At 38.2% G+C, this 13887-nt stretch overlaps 1 protein-coding gene across 5 annotated transcripts in view; it reads right to left on the reverse strand.

Moving 5' to 3' along the window:
• Nucleotides 1-38: 38 nt before the first annotated feature.
• znf512b (zinc finger protein 512B) overlaps nt 39-13887 on the reverse strand; it is a 29707-nt gene continuing 15858 nt past the window's right edge. For all 5 annotated transcript variants that reach the window (XM_015364837.2, XM_015364834.2, XM_015364836.2 and 2 more), the window contains 10 exons: nt 13441-13572; nt 12790-12914; nt 11891-11983; nt 9802-9900; nt 9146-9328; nt 8154-8354; nt 6523-6624; nt 5222-5284; nt 4724-4822; nt 39-4348 (listed from right to left, as the gene is read on the reverse strand). In XM_015364837.2, the coding sequence (XP_015220323.1) occupies nt 4055-4348; nt 4724-4822; nt 5222-5284; nt 6523-6624; nt 8154-8354; nt 9146-9328; nt 9802-9900; nt 11891-11983; nt 12790-12914; nt 13441-13572 (1391 nt within the window). In that variant the 3' untranslated portion in view covers nt 39-4054. The remainder of the gene's footprint in view (nt 4349-4723; nt 4823-5221; nt 5285-6522; nt 6625-8153; nt 8355-9145; nt 9329-9801; nt 9901-11890; nt 11984-12789; nt 12915-13440; nt 13573-13887) is intronic.

The raw sequence follows: 13887 nt of genomic DNA on the forward strand, positions 1-13887 counted from the left end.
AAGATATAGATAATAATCAAAGATTTATTCAACAACAGTTTTATTAATTAGATGAAGAGTAATGCACAATTAATACAACAATTTGTAAAATTTAACAGTTCTGATTAAGCAATAGTGCAGTACACCCCTTTTAATAGGCTTCAGATAAGAATAACTGCAACAGAGAAACAAAATAAGCTTTAACAATTCCTTAGTTTATTACTGTAAACTTGCTACTCTCTGGATAGATAAAAGGAAAATAGTTCCTTCACAGTTTCTAAAAAAGATATACTGGAGATGTTTTGCTTTCCTCTTCTCTAACTTCTCAGTCCCAGATGCTCTACAGATCTGCTTGGAAAAAACCGCCTACCAGAATTCCGAGTTGCACTTCGTGAGAATTTCAACTCTTCAGGTAAAACTAAAGTGAATAAACTGTAAATGTAGCAATGAGAGCACGCCATAGTTCCCCACTGACCCTAAAATCTAGTCACAATGTCGTGGTCAATGGGGATTTGAATATCTCTGTAAAAAATATCTAACGGGGATAGTGCACTTTTGAGATACAATGAAAGGACAAAACCAGAATATCCTTTCCTACGAAAGTTTAAGTCTTCTAAAAAGAAGTGTACATTTAAGTTGTAGAAAAACGTTACAACACAAAAACAAATGAAGTCAAGGAGTAATAAAACCAGCATCATTATATGTGTAATGCTAGTTATTAAAATGAATTAAGCCAGAACATTCTTGAAAGCTGATTTTAATGTTTATTACTCTAGTTGCAAACTCTTTTAATGCATCTTGAGGTCTAATTGTACGTTCTGTACTGCATTCAAAGATGGTGCATATGTGTGTCAGGTAGTCTAGGAAGACAGGTCACAGATGCTAAGATTAAATATTTTGTTAGCACAGTGATAATGATCACATTGAAATATTTAAGACCATAAGCAAAATCCTAGAAAAGGGGAAAACATTTCTAGATACCCATATACAGTTGTATTACATTGATTTTAACTGGCTATAAAAAGTACTTTTAAGCCACGTGCACACACTTTATAAGTGGAGCTTAAATGCCTATCTTGTAACAAATGCTACAAGTATGTTACTGTATGTATAGGACTTTTAAAGTCGCAGAAAAGGATGCATTTCAACAGAAAGTAAAAACAGGGAACATTTTTAAAAATCCCGAAAATTGCACAAGTGAAGATACCCCCCTGAGCCATTGGAAATCAAGTCTATACAATGCATCACTAAGCACGCTGTAAACAGTATCTCACAGTTCCTGATAGCCTGATTTCAGCACTGGGCCCCACTTAACAAACCAGAGCAAATGGAATAACTAAAACACATACAGTACAGGTAAGTACAGAATGTTGAGAGATTATAGTAGAAATTGAAATACCTCTGAAGCCCAATGTGTTATCATGGATGAAATCAGTAACAGGATTTTAATCTAGGATAATAAAGCATGACAGTACGGTATTAGGTAGCATCTGCCTGGTTTACAAGTGGATAAGGTATTTCATACCCTTCTCCAAAAAATTGCATTTAATGCTTCGGTGTCCAAGGCTGAATTGCTGGCCAAATGAGTAAATGTTTTCAATTTATGATGAACCATTCCTTATACTTTTTTTCCATCCTGTTGAAAACCTCCCACAGTGAAAAGGTGGTCTTCATACCACTGTGTTTAGATCAGGTATTATATGCAATAGACTTCAGTAATTAAACACATTCATTTTACAATTAGAAATGATCATGGATGGCCTGCTCATTCATACTTCTCCATTTCACTGAGCAGGAGACACTGAAGCTGTCTATCAAATAAAGCCATGCTGAGTCTAAGGAAGCACATATCTGTGATGATATGCGTCTGGCTATTTGATAATTATGAGCCATTTAATTAATTACTGCATACAGCATGCCTGTAATTTAAAAAATGACAATAGTGACTGATTTTGATTGATTGATTCTGGCCCTATCAAAGTGCTATACAACTATTAAGGTTTAAACTAGGTAGAAAAGTTGTGAGGACACCTATAATAATCAATTTGAGGTCCTTATAAGTAGACCTTGTTCAGTAACATCTTAAATACTTAAAATGCTAAATATGTGATATTTCTAAATGAGAATGTAAAACAACTTGAGACCATGATTCTGGAATGTGATCGGGAAGGAAATTAATGTAACACATGGTATCTTCATTATTTTGGTTTTATTCCTATTTTAAAATCAAATAGATGGACAAGTGATCATTTTAAAAACACAGAAGGATGATATGTGTCATAGCAATGGATTTTTTAAAAACTTATTTCATTTTTTAACTTCAAGTTTTTTTTTCCCTAAAAATATACAAGGTACAAGTTTCATTATATTAGAAACTGTTTTTTTCAGGATTTTGTCTTATACTATGGTAGTTTCAAATCTGTTATAACATAACTCTTATAAGTTATAAACTGGGAACTTATGGGCTAAAATATCTGAGCTAGACATCTTAGTCCTATAATATTCTATAAACCAGGTGTACTGTATACAGGTGTATACACCCACTTCTGAGATTCTGGATAACAATTTACCATTGAAGTGCAAGATAAAAAGGATATTTAAAGTGCAAGGCAACAAAGTTGTATAACCAGCAGTAAACTGTATCCTTCATCACAGGACAGGACATTTATTTCAGAGTGAAATTTTAGAAAGTCTTTCTCATTAGTAGTTAAAGGGGTATTCCTTTGTTTTTAAACTGATGTTATGTTAAGACAGATCACAAATTTTCCCTGGAAAAAAAAATAGCAGGACAGCAGAACAACATTCTGTATACGACATAATGTATGGCAAAAAGTTTCTGCTTCACAAATGGTAAATATACTTTTGATTGTGCTGCAGATTCTAGTATTTTAACAATAAATTAATCATATATTTGCACATGGCCCCTTTGATGTACAGTATCAGAGGAAACAACTATTGTAAACTTTTAAAATTAAGCATTTGGGGGAACAATATGTTTTTAAGAGTATATATATTCTTTCAAAATCATCCTTCCATCATGTATAATAAAATCTCCTATTATTTCAATAGACTATTATTTCAATATAGTTATATAACCTATTCAAGAATTCCAGGTAGAATGAGGGGAATAGTTCTATTTATTATCTGCTTGAAACGCTTCTGTATTCTTTAAGAGAGCAGGAGTTACTGTGCAATTATAAACTTCGGCAGAAGCTGGAAAAAAACATTAATATTCTGTTATATTATCAGATTTAATTAAATGTTCTTTCATTTGATCATATTTTCCAAGTACCCTGTTCTTGCTACAAAATGTCACAAACAGCAAAGCTAGTGAATCAGACTGGTTAGCAAGGAGGAAAATTGCCTTGATTTTGTAATATAATTTTGCTCAAAGAAGTAGTTGGCTATTTCCTTAGACAAACGAGGAGAAAATATTGCACTGCAGCGAACGGTTTTGAAAGGCATCCTGCCATCATCAGAGAAATAAGAATTTGTTACTCTTATTGTTCAGCTGCCACTATAAGACAAAAAAATAACACACAGTAAAGACATTTTGACTTTTTGTTTGCTTTTAAAGTTCTGCCTTTAAGAATACGATGGACAAAATCTGGCTTTAAAGTACCTAAAAATACAAGAGCAGTAAATTAACTGACCATGCTAATTAAATAGCTTATACTATAGATCTTTTTAAAGCACAACATAACCCTACGTACATGTTGAGATAACACTACTCAAAATTGATTGAAATAGTAGTTTGTTTAAAAAAGAATATTTATATAAAAGGGTTTTCACCTTTGGTTACAGGTGTAAATCTCCCTTTTGTTAAGAGCCTAAGAATTAAAATGAGGTCTGAATACAGAATGAAAAAGTACTATATACCAGTATATACCAGCACACACATATACTGTATATATTTATATATAAGGTTAAAAAAACACATGGTAAATTAATATTAAATAGCGAAACAAAGTAGTTTATTTGTTATCTTTACTGTCTGGTTTCTAAAGTATTCCTTCATATCTAGAGTGAAACGCAACTGCTTGCGATTTTCTTGAAATCATCTTCCGTGCACAGTTCACTCAGGTGGCATCTTTCTGGGTTTCCCTCTTTTCTTTACAGGTGTCTTTGTTTCCCTGTGTGGGCCTGGGAGGCTTCTGTTTGCAGAAGAAGTGCTCTCTGGGGAGTCTGCATTGCTAGTCTTTGACTGAGACCTCTCCGAGTCCTTCTGTGACATTTCAGGCAATCTCTCTTTGGGCTTTCGTCCTCTCCTCTTTCCAGTTGTGCTGTTCTTTAAGTCTTTCTTTAAGCCATTATGTTGGTCTTTCCTCTTGCTGTGTGGCGTTACCTGGTTGGCCGCCCGGAACCAGTTCTGCATTGAGAAAAGAAGTAAAAAAACACTCAGAAAAAAAATAAAGATAAAATATAAAAATGGCTGATTATTACCCCAGTGAACCTGAACAAACCTGAACAAATAGTAAACTCTGCTCTTTAAGATTTACAGTTTTTCACAAAACCATAATGGAGATGTTTCACAGCATCTTAGATCCAGTTCTTGTGAGCTGAATTTCTATGAACCAGCTATGGGATTACATCACAAAGTTCACGTTATTATCTGACTGAGACTTTTTATTAAGCAGTTTATTATCTAAATCCTTAAATACTCTCTGTCCATATTTTCCTATGACACCATGGTGTCAAGGAAGTGAAAGCAAATTTAGATCTGTCTGTTATACATTGAGCCTACCTGAGAATGAGTTTTAATGATGTGGTATTTTACTCCACTTTCCGAGCTGAACTCTTTCTGGCACAGCAAGCATCGATACTTTCCAACGGCACCACCTCCCTGAAGAACACAAATAGACTGTTTCTCCTATGGTACAAGTGTAAGTACAAAAAGCTGACAATTCTGCCTTCCCTTTCACTGGTAAGTTTTGAATATACAAGGAAAGAATACATCTCTGTACACGTTTACATGAGTATGTCTAAATAAATATATCAATTACCATCACAACAAGCACATAAAATACTCATAATTACGTGAGATTACATTATTATTTCCATGTACTGTTCAAGGTAATCCATTAAGTTAAATTACTTATAAGAGTCAATCTATGCCTTTGTCATCATAGTTTGTTTAAATATGATGTTTCAAATACTATAAAAGTGTTGAGAGTTAATGGCAAACTGAAAGACAAATGATGACAATTGTATATTTTTACATTTATCTTTGAAAAGTACATACCTTATTACAGTTTGCTAAGTGGGCTTTAAGTCCTGAAACGCTTGAGTAGATAGCTTCACAGCCCTGCACACATATTATAAAGTAACAACAGTTACAGTCCTTGAACCATAAAAAACACCCTTCTAGTTTCTGTAAATATTAAGGAAGCAGTTTATCCCAGTGTTTCAAATGGTGGAATTTCCATGTGTGTTTCTGTACATGAGAAGCAGTAATGTGCATATATTCCTGAAAAAGCAGTTCTAGAAAACCAGGTTTGTGAAAAAGAGTAATAACATCAATTCCATTCATTATTCATGATAATGACATCGAATACACAAGGATATTCACTTATAATTTCACATGGAAAGGTACATTTCTCATTAAAAAGCAAACTTAAATGATCTTGTTCTATGACAGCCTCTGGATTATGTACTGTATGTAAGGTCTCAGATCTCAAATGTCCTTCATCTCCATCTGTTTAAGTACATCTCTGTTCCATAAAGGTCACAGAAGTACCTAGCGGATGCATCATTCACTCATAATGATACACGCAGCCCTACCAATTACACTTCAATGGCAATTTGGGTACATGTAATAAAACAATTTTTAAATGACCAGGCATCACAAATCACATCTGTCTTACATGGGGTTAACCCTTCCCTTTGAAGAGCTTTGCTCACACAGGGTGTCACACGTTGCACCGAGAATAATCAAATTTTCTGGTGAGCATGTTGTTTGTTCATGGAAACCTGACTTTGATTTGGCTTGAGCTAAACGCCTCAAGAAAAATTCTAACACATGGAAACAACCCCATAGTCTCATCACTGAAGAGCTACTGTACATTACATTCAAGAAGTATGGAACCTAATTCCTTTTTCTCCCTTTTTCCCCAAGGGGTACTAAAAATGTTCAATGTGTGCATTAAATGCATTAACAGGAAAATATGCCTAAAGAAAATATCACCAGCCCAGAAGCACACTCTACACAGCCACAATCCATGCATCCATTATCTCTGTGTGAACTGAGCCATGTACCCAACAGCTGTGAGGCAGCAATGGTAAAATATTTTACAGTAATGTGTTTCCAGCTGTGTACCTTGGTTACACTGGGCTATTAAAGAGTATGCAGTGGCAAGAAGACTATTTTGGGGGTGGTTAATTAACAAAGGAACTATTATTACAAGCAAAAACAACACTTGAGAGAGAAACAGAAAACAATCAGCCTTTTGTACAAACTGAACAAAAGGAAACAATGGTAGTGAACACTAACCAAATCTCTCATGATTTCTAAACTACACAAGCCTTGTAGATGTTATGACTTACATTGCTGGGGCAGCAAATGAATCCTTTCTCTTTGACTTCATTCTTCCAGCTTTCAAGCATCTTGGGGTTAAACTTTGGAAGCCCTGGGCGAGTATAGTTGAGCTGAAACAAGAAAAGTGATTTATCCACTTATACTAACAGTTACTGTACCTTGTGCAAGTTTGGTTTCTAAAAAAACACTGAATATGCCAGAAAGGTTAAAATACAAATAACCAACAACAGAGAGAACGGCTTTAAACATAATTAATAAATAAAATTGAGAGACTTTCAACAAAGCAGTTGCTGCCAACAAAATCGACAATACTAAACTATTATGTGAAAGTCAAATGGCACACTTAAAGATAAAGACTGATTTGGAATTTGGTACCAAGTTTATGCTGTGGATGTGGTTAACAAGAATTCCCCGTTTTAGAGTAATATGCCTCAAATAAAATTCTAACACACATGGAAACAACCCCACAGACTACTGTTTGTAGGTATTACAGCCTCATCAGTGAAGAGCTACTGTACACATAATAAGCATTAAAACTAGTAAAATGCTGTTGATTTTCTACTTTATTTCCCATGCTTTCCTATGTATCTATGTTTCATCTGTGTAATAATAATTAATAATTCTTTACACTTAAATAGTGCTGTGTACACTTATATAGCCAAAGTGCACTAGTACGCTCACCACACACACCAGCTCAGTGGGGAGGAGAGCAGAGTGATGAAGCCAATTCAGACATGGGGATTATGAGGAGCCCATGACTGGTAAAGGCCAGGGGGGAAATTTGGCCAAGACACTGGGCTTGCATCCATATTCTTTTCGAGAAACGCCTTGGGATTTTTACTGACCACAGAGAATTGGGACCTCGGTTTTACAGTATGTACCGTTTTTATAGTACAGTGTCCCCGTCACTATACTGGGGCATTAGGACCCACACAGACCGCAGGGTGAGCGCTCCCTACTGGTCCCACTTACACCTCTTCCAGCTGCACCCTTAGCTTTTCCAGGAGATCTCCCAGCCAAGTACTGGCCAGGCTCACACCTGCTGAGCTTCAGTAGCAAATCCACTATAAGCAAATAGCAACTGCGCATATTAAAATGCATTTCAGTTTGTCATGAGTAATGACTCTGAGCAAGCAAATCTATATATAAGACCTTATAAACTTATAACTGCTCTATAAACATTATAACAGTTACTGTACAGTACTTATGTAGGTTTTGATTCATATCACCTATCCCGGTCTGTAAATGTTCTGGTACTTCAGTGGACAAGCTTGCTATAAGAACCAGAAATCCACTTAAGACATCAAAGGAACCTGTTGTACAATCTGAACACTATCTCTTTACATGTAGTAAAAAGTATAAAAGATCTGGTAAGAAGGAAGATAATGCCTGGTGTGGAGAACAATGTAGAAGCAGCCCTGCTCCTGTGGAAATATTTTGGTGGTAGTGTGGCTTCATGCTAAACGTCTGTACTAATAGGCTAAAATCCTCACATAAAGGTGCAAGTCTGGCACAGATATAATAAGATTGGCTAGAGGTACAGGCAGGCCCTGAAAACGCTCTGTGTGTGTACGCAAGAGAGCGGTCTTGGTGGGACCAGCTGGCGAACAGTCTCCACGATCACAAGCACGGCTCTTACTCTTTTGCTGTCGGGGACCAGGTCGTCCTTCATGCGGCGTTTACTCCAGTCCTTGGCCAGCTCGTCCTCGGCTATCTCCTGCAGGTGGAAGACGGCCACCTGGGCGGACCGGCGCCGGACCCTCCCGCTGGGGGTCCGCTCAAAGTCCTCGACCGGTTCTTCCGCCACCTGGTGCTCCTCTGGCTCCGGCTCCTTTGGGCTCTACAAGACGCACACGGCACGGATCTGGTGACGCACTGCTCTGCACTCTCACTCCCACTGTGCTCGGTCAGCACTGCACACAGCATAGCACGTGTATCGAAGGAGAGCGGGCCACTCACAGCCACCCAGAGAATTCAGGAACAAGCACGGCTCTGTTCCCTGTCATGGCAACTGTAATGCATATGGTTGTGTTATGTAGGAATGTAAGAAAGGTTATAAATGAGAGGAACCATTCACCCCTATCTGGTCAGTCTGGGAGTTATCAGCTTATTGATCGAAGGATCTCATCCAGCTGTTTCCTGAAGGAAGCCAAAGTATCGGCTTCAACCACATGGATGGGTAGTTTATTCCAAACAAAATACCCATCCATGGGTAAAGAAGTGCCTTTTGTTCTTGGTTTTAAATGCACTTCCACATAGTTTCCACTTGTATCCCCTGTGTCAGCTGTGTTGTCTTTGTCAGTGCCATTGAGCTTATACCCGTCTCTGTTCAAGACTAAAGAGATTCAGTTCTTTCAACCTGAACAGGTTTCAACAGGAATGTGTGTCCCAAAATGCTCAAATATAGTTTCTGTGACTCTAGCTTGTCTTTGCATACAGACACAGCAATGTATGCACGACAGACACCAGGATACAGCACGCAAAGGTCTTTCACAGATTCTTGCAGCACAAATGCACTCAGAGAGGTTGTACTCTGAGCAAGATTTTAACTCAACATGCCGTCAAGATCCAGACTCTACAGACACCACCTCACAGTGACGCATTTAAATGAAAAGTTGTTATGCTTCTTACTGTCAAGTCTCTCGCAGTTGTGTGCTCGCATCGAATGTGATAGTCATGGCCAGCTTTGGACTTGTATGTTTTCCCACAATGTTCGCACTTAAAGATAGGCTTCTCTGTGTCAGACAGCTCCTTCCCACAGCGCCTCTGATGATATTGGTAGCCCATGAGACTTGAGAAAGTGGCTGTGCAGCCCTAGGGGAAGACAGTTAAGAGCAGGTTGCAGAAAAACACCTTGAAGAGACTTGTGTGTACAGGCACACAACAAAGCAGGCAAAAACATACTTCCCCAATCTTGCAGAAATCACCATGTTACAAAAGGCATAATGTGCTCTCAAATTAAGCAACACTTTCAAAGGACTTTCCAGATTTGCAATTTTATTTCAGAATTACAGATACATAATTTTAAGTATCATGCAAATTAATATATTTAATGAGTGTTATGTTGGGAAGCAGCAATAAAACACTGCCTTGTCTGATCAGTCTCCTTGTTAAAGTAACAAAGGAGGCAGAGTGTTTTCTAGGCACTCAGCTTCACTTATTGTTGTTGCTATTGCCTCTTGTTTTTAATCTGGTCTCACTAGCAAAGGACAACGGCAAGTTGCTTTCTTCTTATTCAGTTCTTAATTTGGCTGCCAGTTAAACCGCAGGCATGCTTTGGCGTGTACCTCATTGTGACACTTCAGCTTCCCCATTTGCTTGAGCACTCGGCGCAGCCTCTCTCTCTCTTCCTGCCCGTCCTGAAAGTGACCTTCGTTCACGACCGGCTTCGGAAACAAGGCAACATCACAGTTTTCACCACAGGGGTAAAAGACATGCGTGCGGAAGGAGTTTCTTTTTTTAACGCACATGCACAAAACACCACTGATAGGTAAGACACATCTGATTTCAGATTTTCCTCAACAGTTACAAAAACTGTTGTCAATTGTGTTACTTGTGAAATTTTATTCACATGTTGCCTCTACAATAATTACAAGTAGATTTGATCTTTACCCCTTGATCCACAGATGTCTTCAAAGAAAACCTACATAGTGGAGTCTTTTAGACATGGGTTTTGAAATATGAAACTGGATGAGTTTGGTTTATTTAGAAATACACAATTACTGTATAGAACTTACTTGTGGAAAAGCTTCTTAACCAAGATCTAAGTAACAAAAAACAAACATTTCAACAGACTATTTAAGGAAATAACTATTTGCCTTTAGAAATATCTAAAAAGCCAAATATCAAGCACACTATTGCTTCTGACAAACCTGTCTTTACCGGTTATATAAGAGGCACACTACACACATTTATGCCATACTAATCTCTTTTTGAAACCTGTAACCAAATAAAAAAGACTTTCAAAATGCCATTTTACATTATCAAATCAATGTAATGATTTTATCATCAAAAAGGCAGGCATGCTAATAACAGACAAATCGAGTATGGAAGAATAAGACGTTGAAAGAATGCTGACAATCCTCAAGAAAGTAAAGATTAAGAAATGTCTACAGCTTATCTGATTTGAAACCTGATAAGGTGAAGGATCGCGAGTCAATACAAACGAAGACAAGAAACAGATGTAAAGACTGGACCTTGGGTTTATATTTCCATGGAAAACACCATATGGTTCAGTATTTCCCATGGAACAGTCTCCTTTTTTCCTTCTGGAAAACAACAGAAGGCAAGAGAGCTCCTTCCAGCAGTAATGAAAACAAGACTGAACGCATCTCACAGAAAAACTCTGCTGCTTACCCTGCGGTATACCACAGCACATGTTTAAACCACAGCCTCTATTGTGCATGGGATTTGGAACCACTAGATCACAATAGCTTTGAATCAATAGTAAATGACTGCTCTGGCTGAAAACCCTTGAACAAGATATACCTCTGGGACTGGCACTGGTACAGCTCCATCATCAAAGAGCCACAGATGTTATTTGCCTATCTCTGCAGCAGCAGTGACGATGCGTCACATTATTTCTGCTTCTCAGATCAACATCTGCCCCAGGCAACAGCACTCATTGGGAATACAAGCCAGTCTCCAGACAACTTTCGAAACTTGTTTTTCTGTTGTAATACCTCAGCCCTTCGGCTAGCTTTCTTATTCCTCCCTGCCTGTCAAACAATTCCATGTCTGCTGCTTGAAAGTTTGAGCAAAAAAAAAAAGGAAAGTGAACTCTGACTGTTTATTCCAATATAATTTATTATGCATCTGTAGTGGAGGCTGTGCATAATTTATCATGGACTCAACTTATTAGTTTTAGTCTGTTCTTGTTTTTGTGAGGATGTGAACTTAACCCTCACCAGCTGAGGCAAATTCATCATGGATTAAGAAGACAAAGATACATCTTTTTTTCTCATAAATGGAGGTGCCTCAAAATGTCAAAACATTAATACTGCAAATCGTCAGTAAAATTCTAAATTTCTAATCTCTTTTCCTCAACTTTACTACTGTCAAGCTACCAAAACAAGAATCGTCAAACACTTCTTTGCACAAAGAATGGTGGGTGACTGGCACAACCCACCTAGCCATGTTGTAGAAGCTGTTTCCACTGGGATTTTCAGAAAATTGCTGGATATAATTCCTTGGATCCGTTATCTTTTAATAACATGAGAAAAAAAGCCTGGCTGAATGGCTTCCTTTTGCTTGTAACTTATGCTGTTAATATTTTCTCATCCCATGTGGTATCTCAGGAACCTAAATGTGGCCCCCAATCTGCAGATTTCCCACCAGCGACTTCCACAAAATGTGTGTGCAGGTTTACAAGCTCACCTTGTGACTGTGCTCCGCCATGGTATGGTAATTCAAACCCGCTTTGGACTTAAACTGCTTCTGACAGTGCTGACACTTCAAGGCATCCTGAAGCTGAGAACAAAAAGTTTAGATCGATCACTGCCAGTGGAGACTGCATTTCAATCAGTTCTGCACGGGATTGCTAAAGTCTTCAAACTAATCTGCTTTCTAATTGAATTATATGGTGACCTATCCTTTTAAAAATATAAAGGACAAACTTGTCCAATTTTGAACGTACATTAAAGGTTGGGGATAAAGTCAGCTTGTGGCTTTCTGCGTTAAAGAGCAAAGCAGCATCATTATATACAGTACTATATCACCCAAATACAAAAGCACTGAATACAGCGAGACTAATGAGTCCCTTGCCGCAGTGTGTAACCAGGTGAGACTGGAACTAAATGTGTGCTTCTGAAGTAAACAAAAGCAGATCCCAAGAAGAATTGCAAGAACAAGGCTCCCCTCGTAGTGATATCCATTCATCCTGGGGAGGGTCACAGAAGCCTGAAGTCTGTACTGGAGGCTGAGGGTACAAGCCAGAACTACACCCTGTGAGGTACACTAGTCCACTGCAGGGGACACACACACAAGAACAATTTACAGACACCAGTTAATTTAGCTGCCTTGTCTTCTGGAGGTGGGAGGAAACCAGAGCATCTGGAGAAACCCCAACTGAGCCCAGGGAGAGCATGCAAACTCCACACAGAAGACAATCTTGGCCAGAGCTGAACCCAGGACCCAAGAGCAGTGGCACTAACAACCATGTCTCACCTTCGTAATACACGTTACAAATTACATGAAAACGGAGAAAAAAATTAACTTTCTTGAAAAATTCCACAAAAGATGTAAAAGCTAGCGCCCAAGTACCTATGGCTGCATACCTTCTGGCAGATTTCCATGTGTTTCTTGAGGCCGAGGACTGTTTTCCTTGAGACCAGAGAACAGGTGGGGCAGACGATCTCACCTCTCTCTGAAATAGCATGCTGCCACTGTGCTTCCGGGCTCCCTGCGGAGGAGAGGGAAGACAAACAGAGGCATTATCATGGCAACAGAGAGTGGGCGTGGGGGGAGGGGGGTGGGGGGCAGTCTTTGTCGACCTGACACTGCAGTAGAACACGACTGATCCGCTCAGCTTGGGTCAATGCGATGTTTTACTCAAACACCGGTACAGATAAATTTGTTCCCCCCACAGACCCATTAAGAAACAGCTTGATGGAATTCTCTCATTATTATGCAAGACGGACTGAATGGTCCTTAAGCTCTCATAACCTTATTGTGTTCTTCATCTGTAACAGTTTTAAATATGTATTCTCCTGGCTAAGAGTGCCAAGTTTATAGATTATAGCTGATGAACCTTTCTTTTTAATTAATTTCTGTGGAATAAATCAGTTTGTATTTTACTTAATTAGTTTAGAAAGTCTTCAAAGCGAATGTCATCGTTGGCCTAACTAGTGTTTCAGAAGCCTTGCCTTCAGGACCAGGCACGGACAGTCACAGGAATCTGCTTGTGTATGATAAGAAAATATTTTTACCTGCAGAAAAAGTGCTTGATTCTTTTCTCAGAGTGGAGGCCTGCAGTTTCCTTATCGCTTCTTCATGAAAAATGTTTCCATCGGATTTCCTGGCTCTGGAAGCCTTCATTTTGTCTTCCGATTTACTCAGTCCTTTAAGAAACATTGGTTCAGAAACAGCAGGTGAAAACAAAGGAATGTGCAAATGCTGTGATTCAGGCCTGGATTTGTTTTTCACTATCACTTTCATGTTATTTTAAATTAAAAGAATATATATTTTAATTAAAATAAAAAAATATGTTATGGTCAGAGTGTAAATTTTGTCAAATAAAAAAAATCATTTAAACAGTAATACCTGACAAAGGGAGAACTCCCCTGTTACATATTAGGCCAAGGCGTAATTATTTGTCTTGGGCTGAAGGTGGTTTCTTAATGAAAGACAAACTTGATGTTAGTTGTTGCAGAAAA

The sequence above is a fragment of the Lepisosteus oculatus genome, chromosome 16 (assembly GCF_040954835.1).
Source record: "Lepisosteus oculatus isolate fLepOcu1 chromosome 16, fLepOcu1.hap2, whole genome shotgun sequence".
Taxonomy (NCBI): Eukaryota; Metazoa; Chordata; class Actinopteri; order Semionotiformes; family Lepisosteidae; genus Lepisosteus; species Lepisosteus oculatus.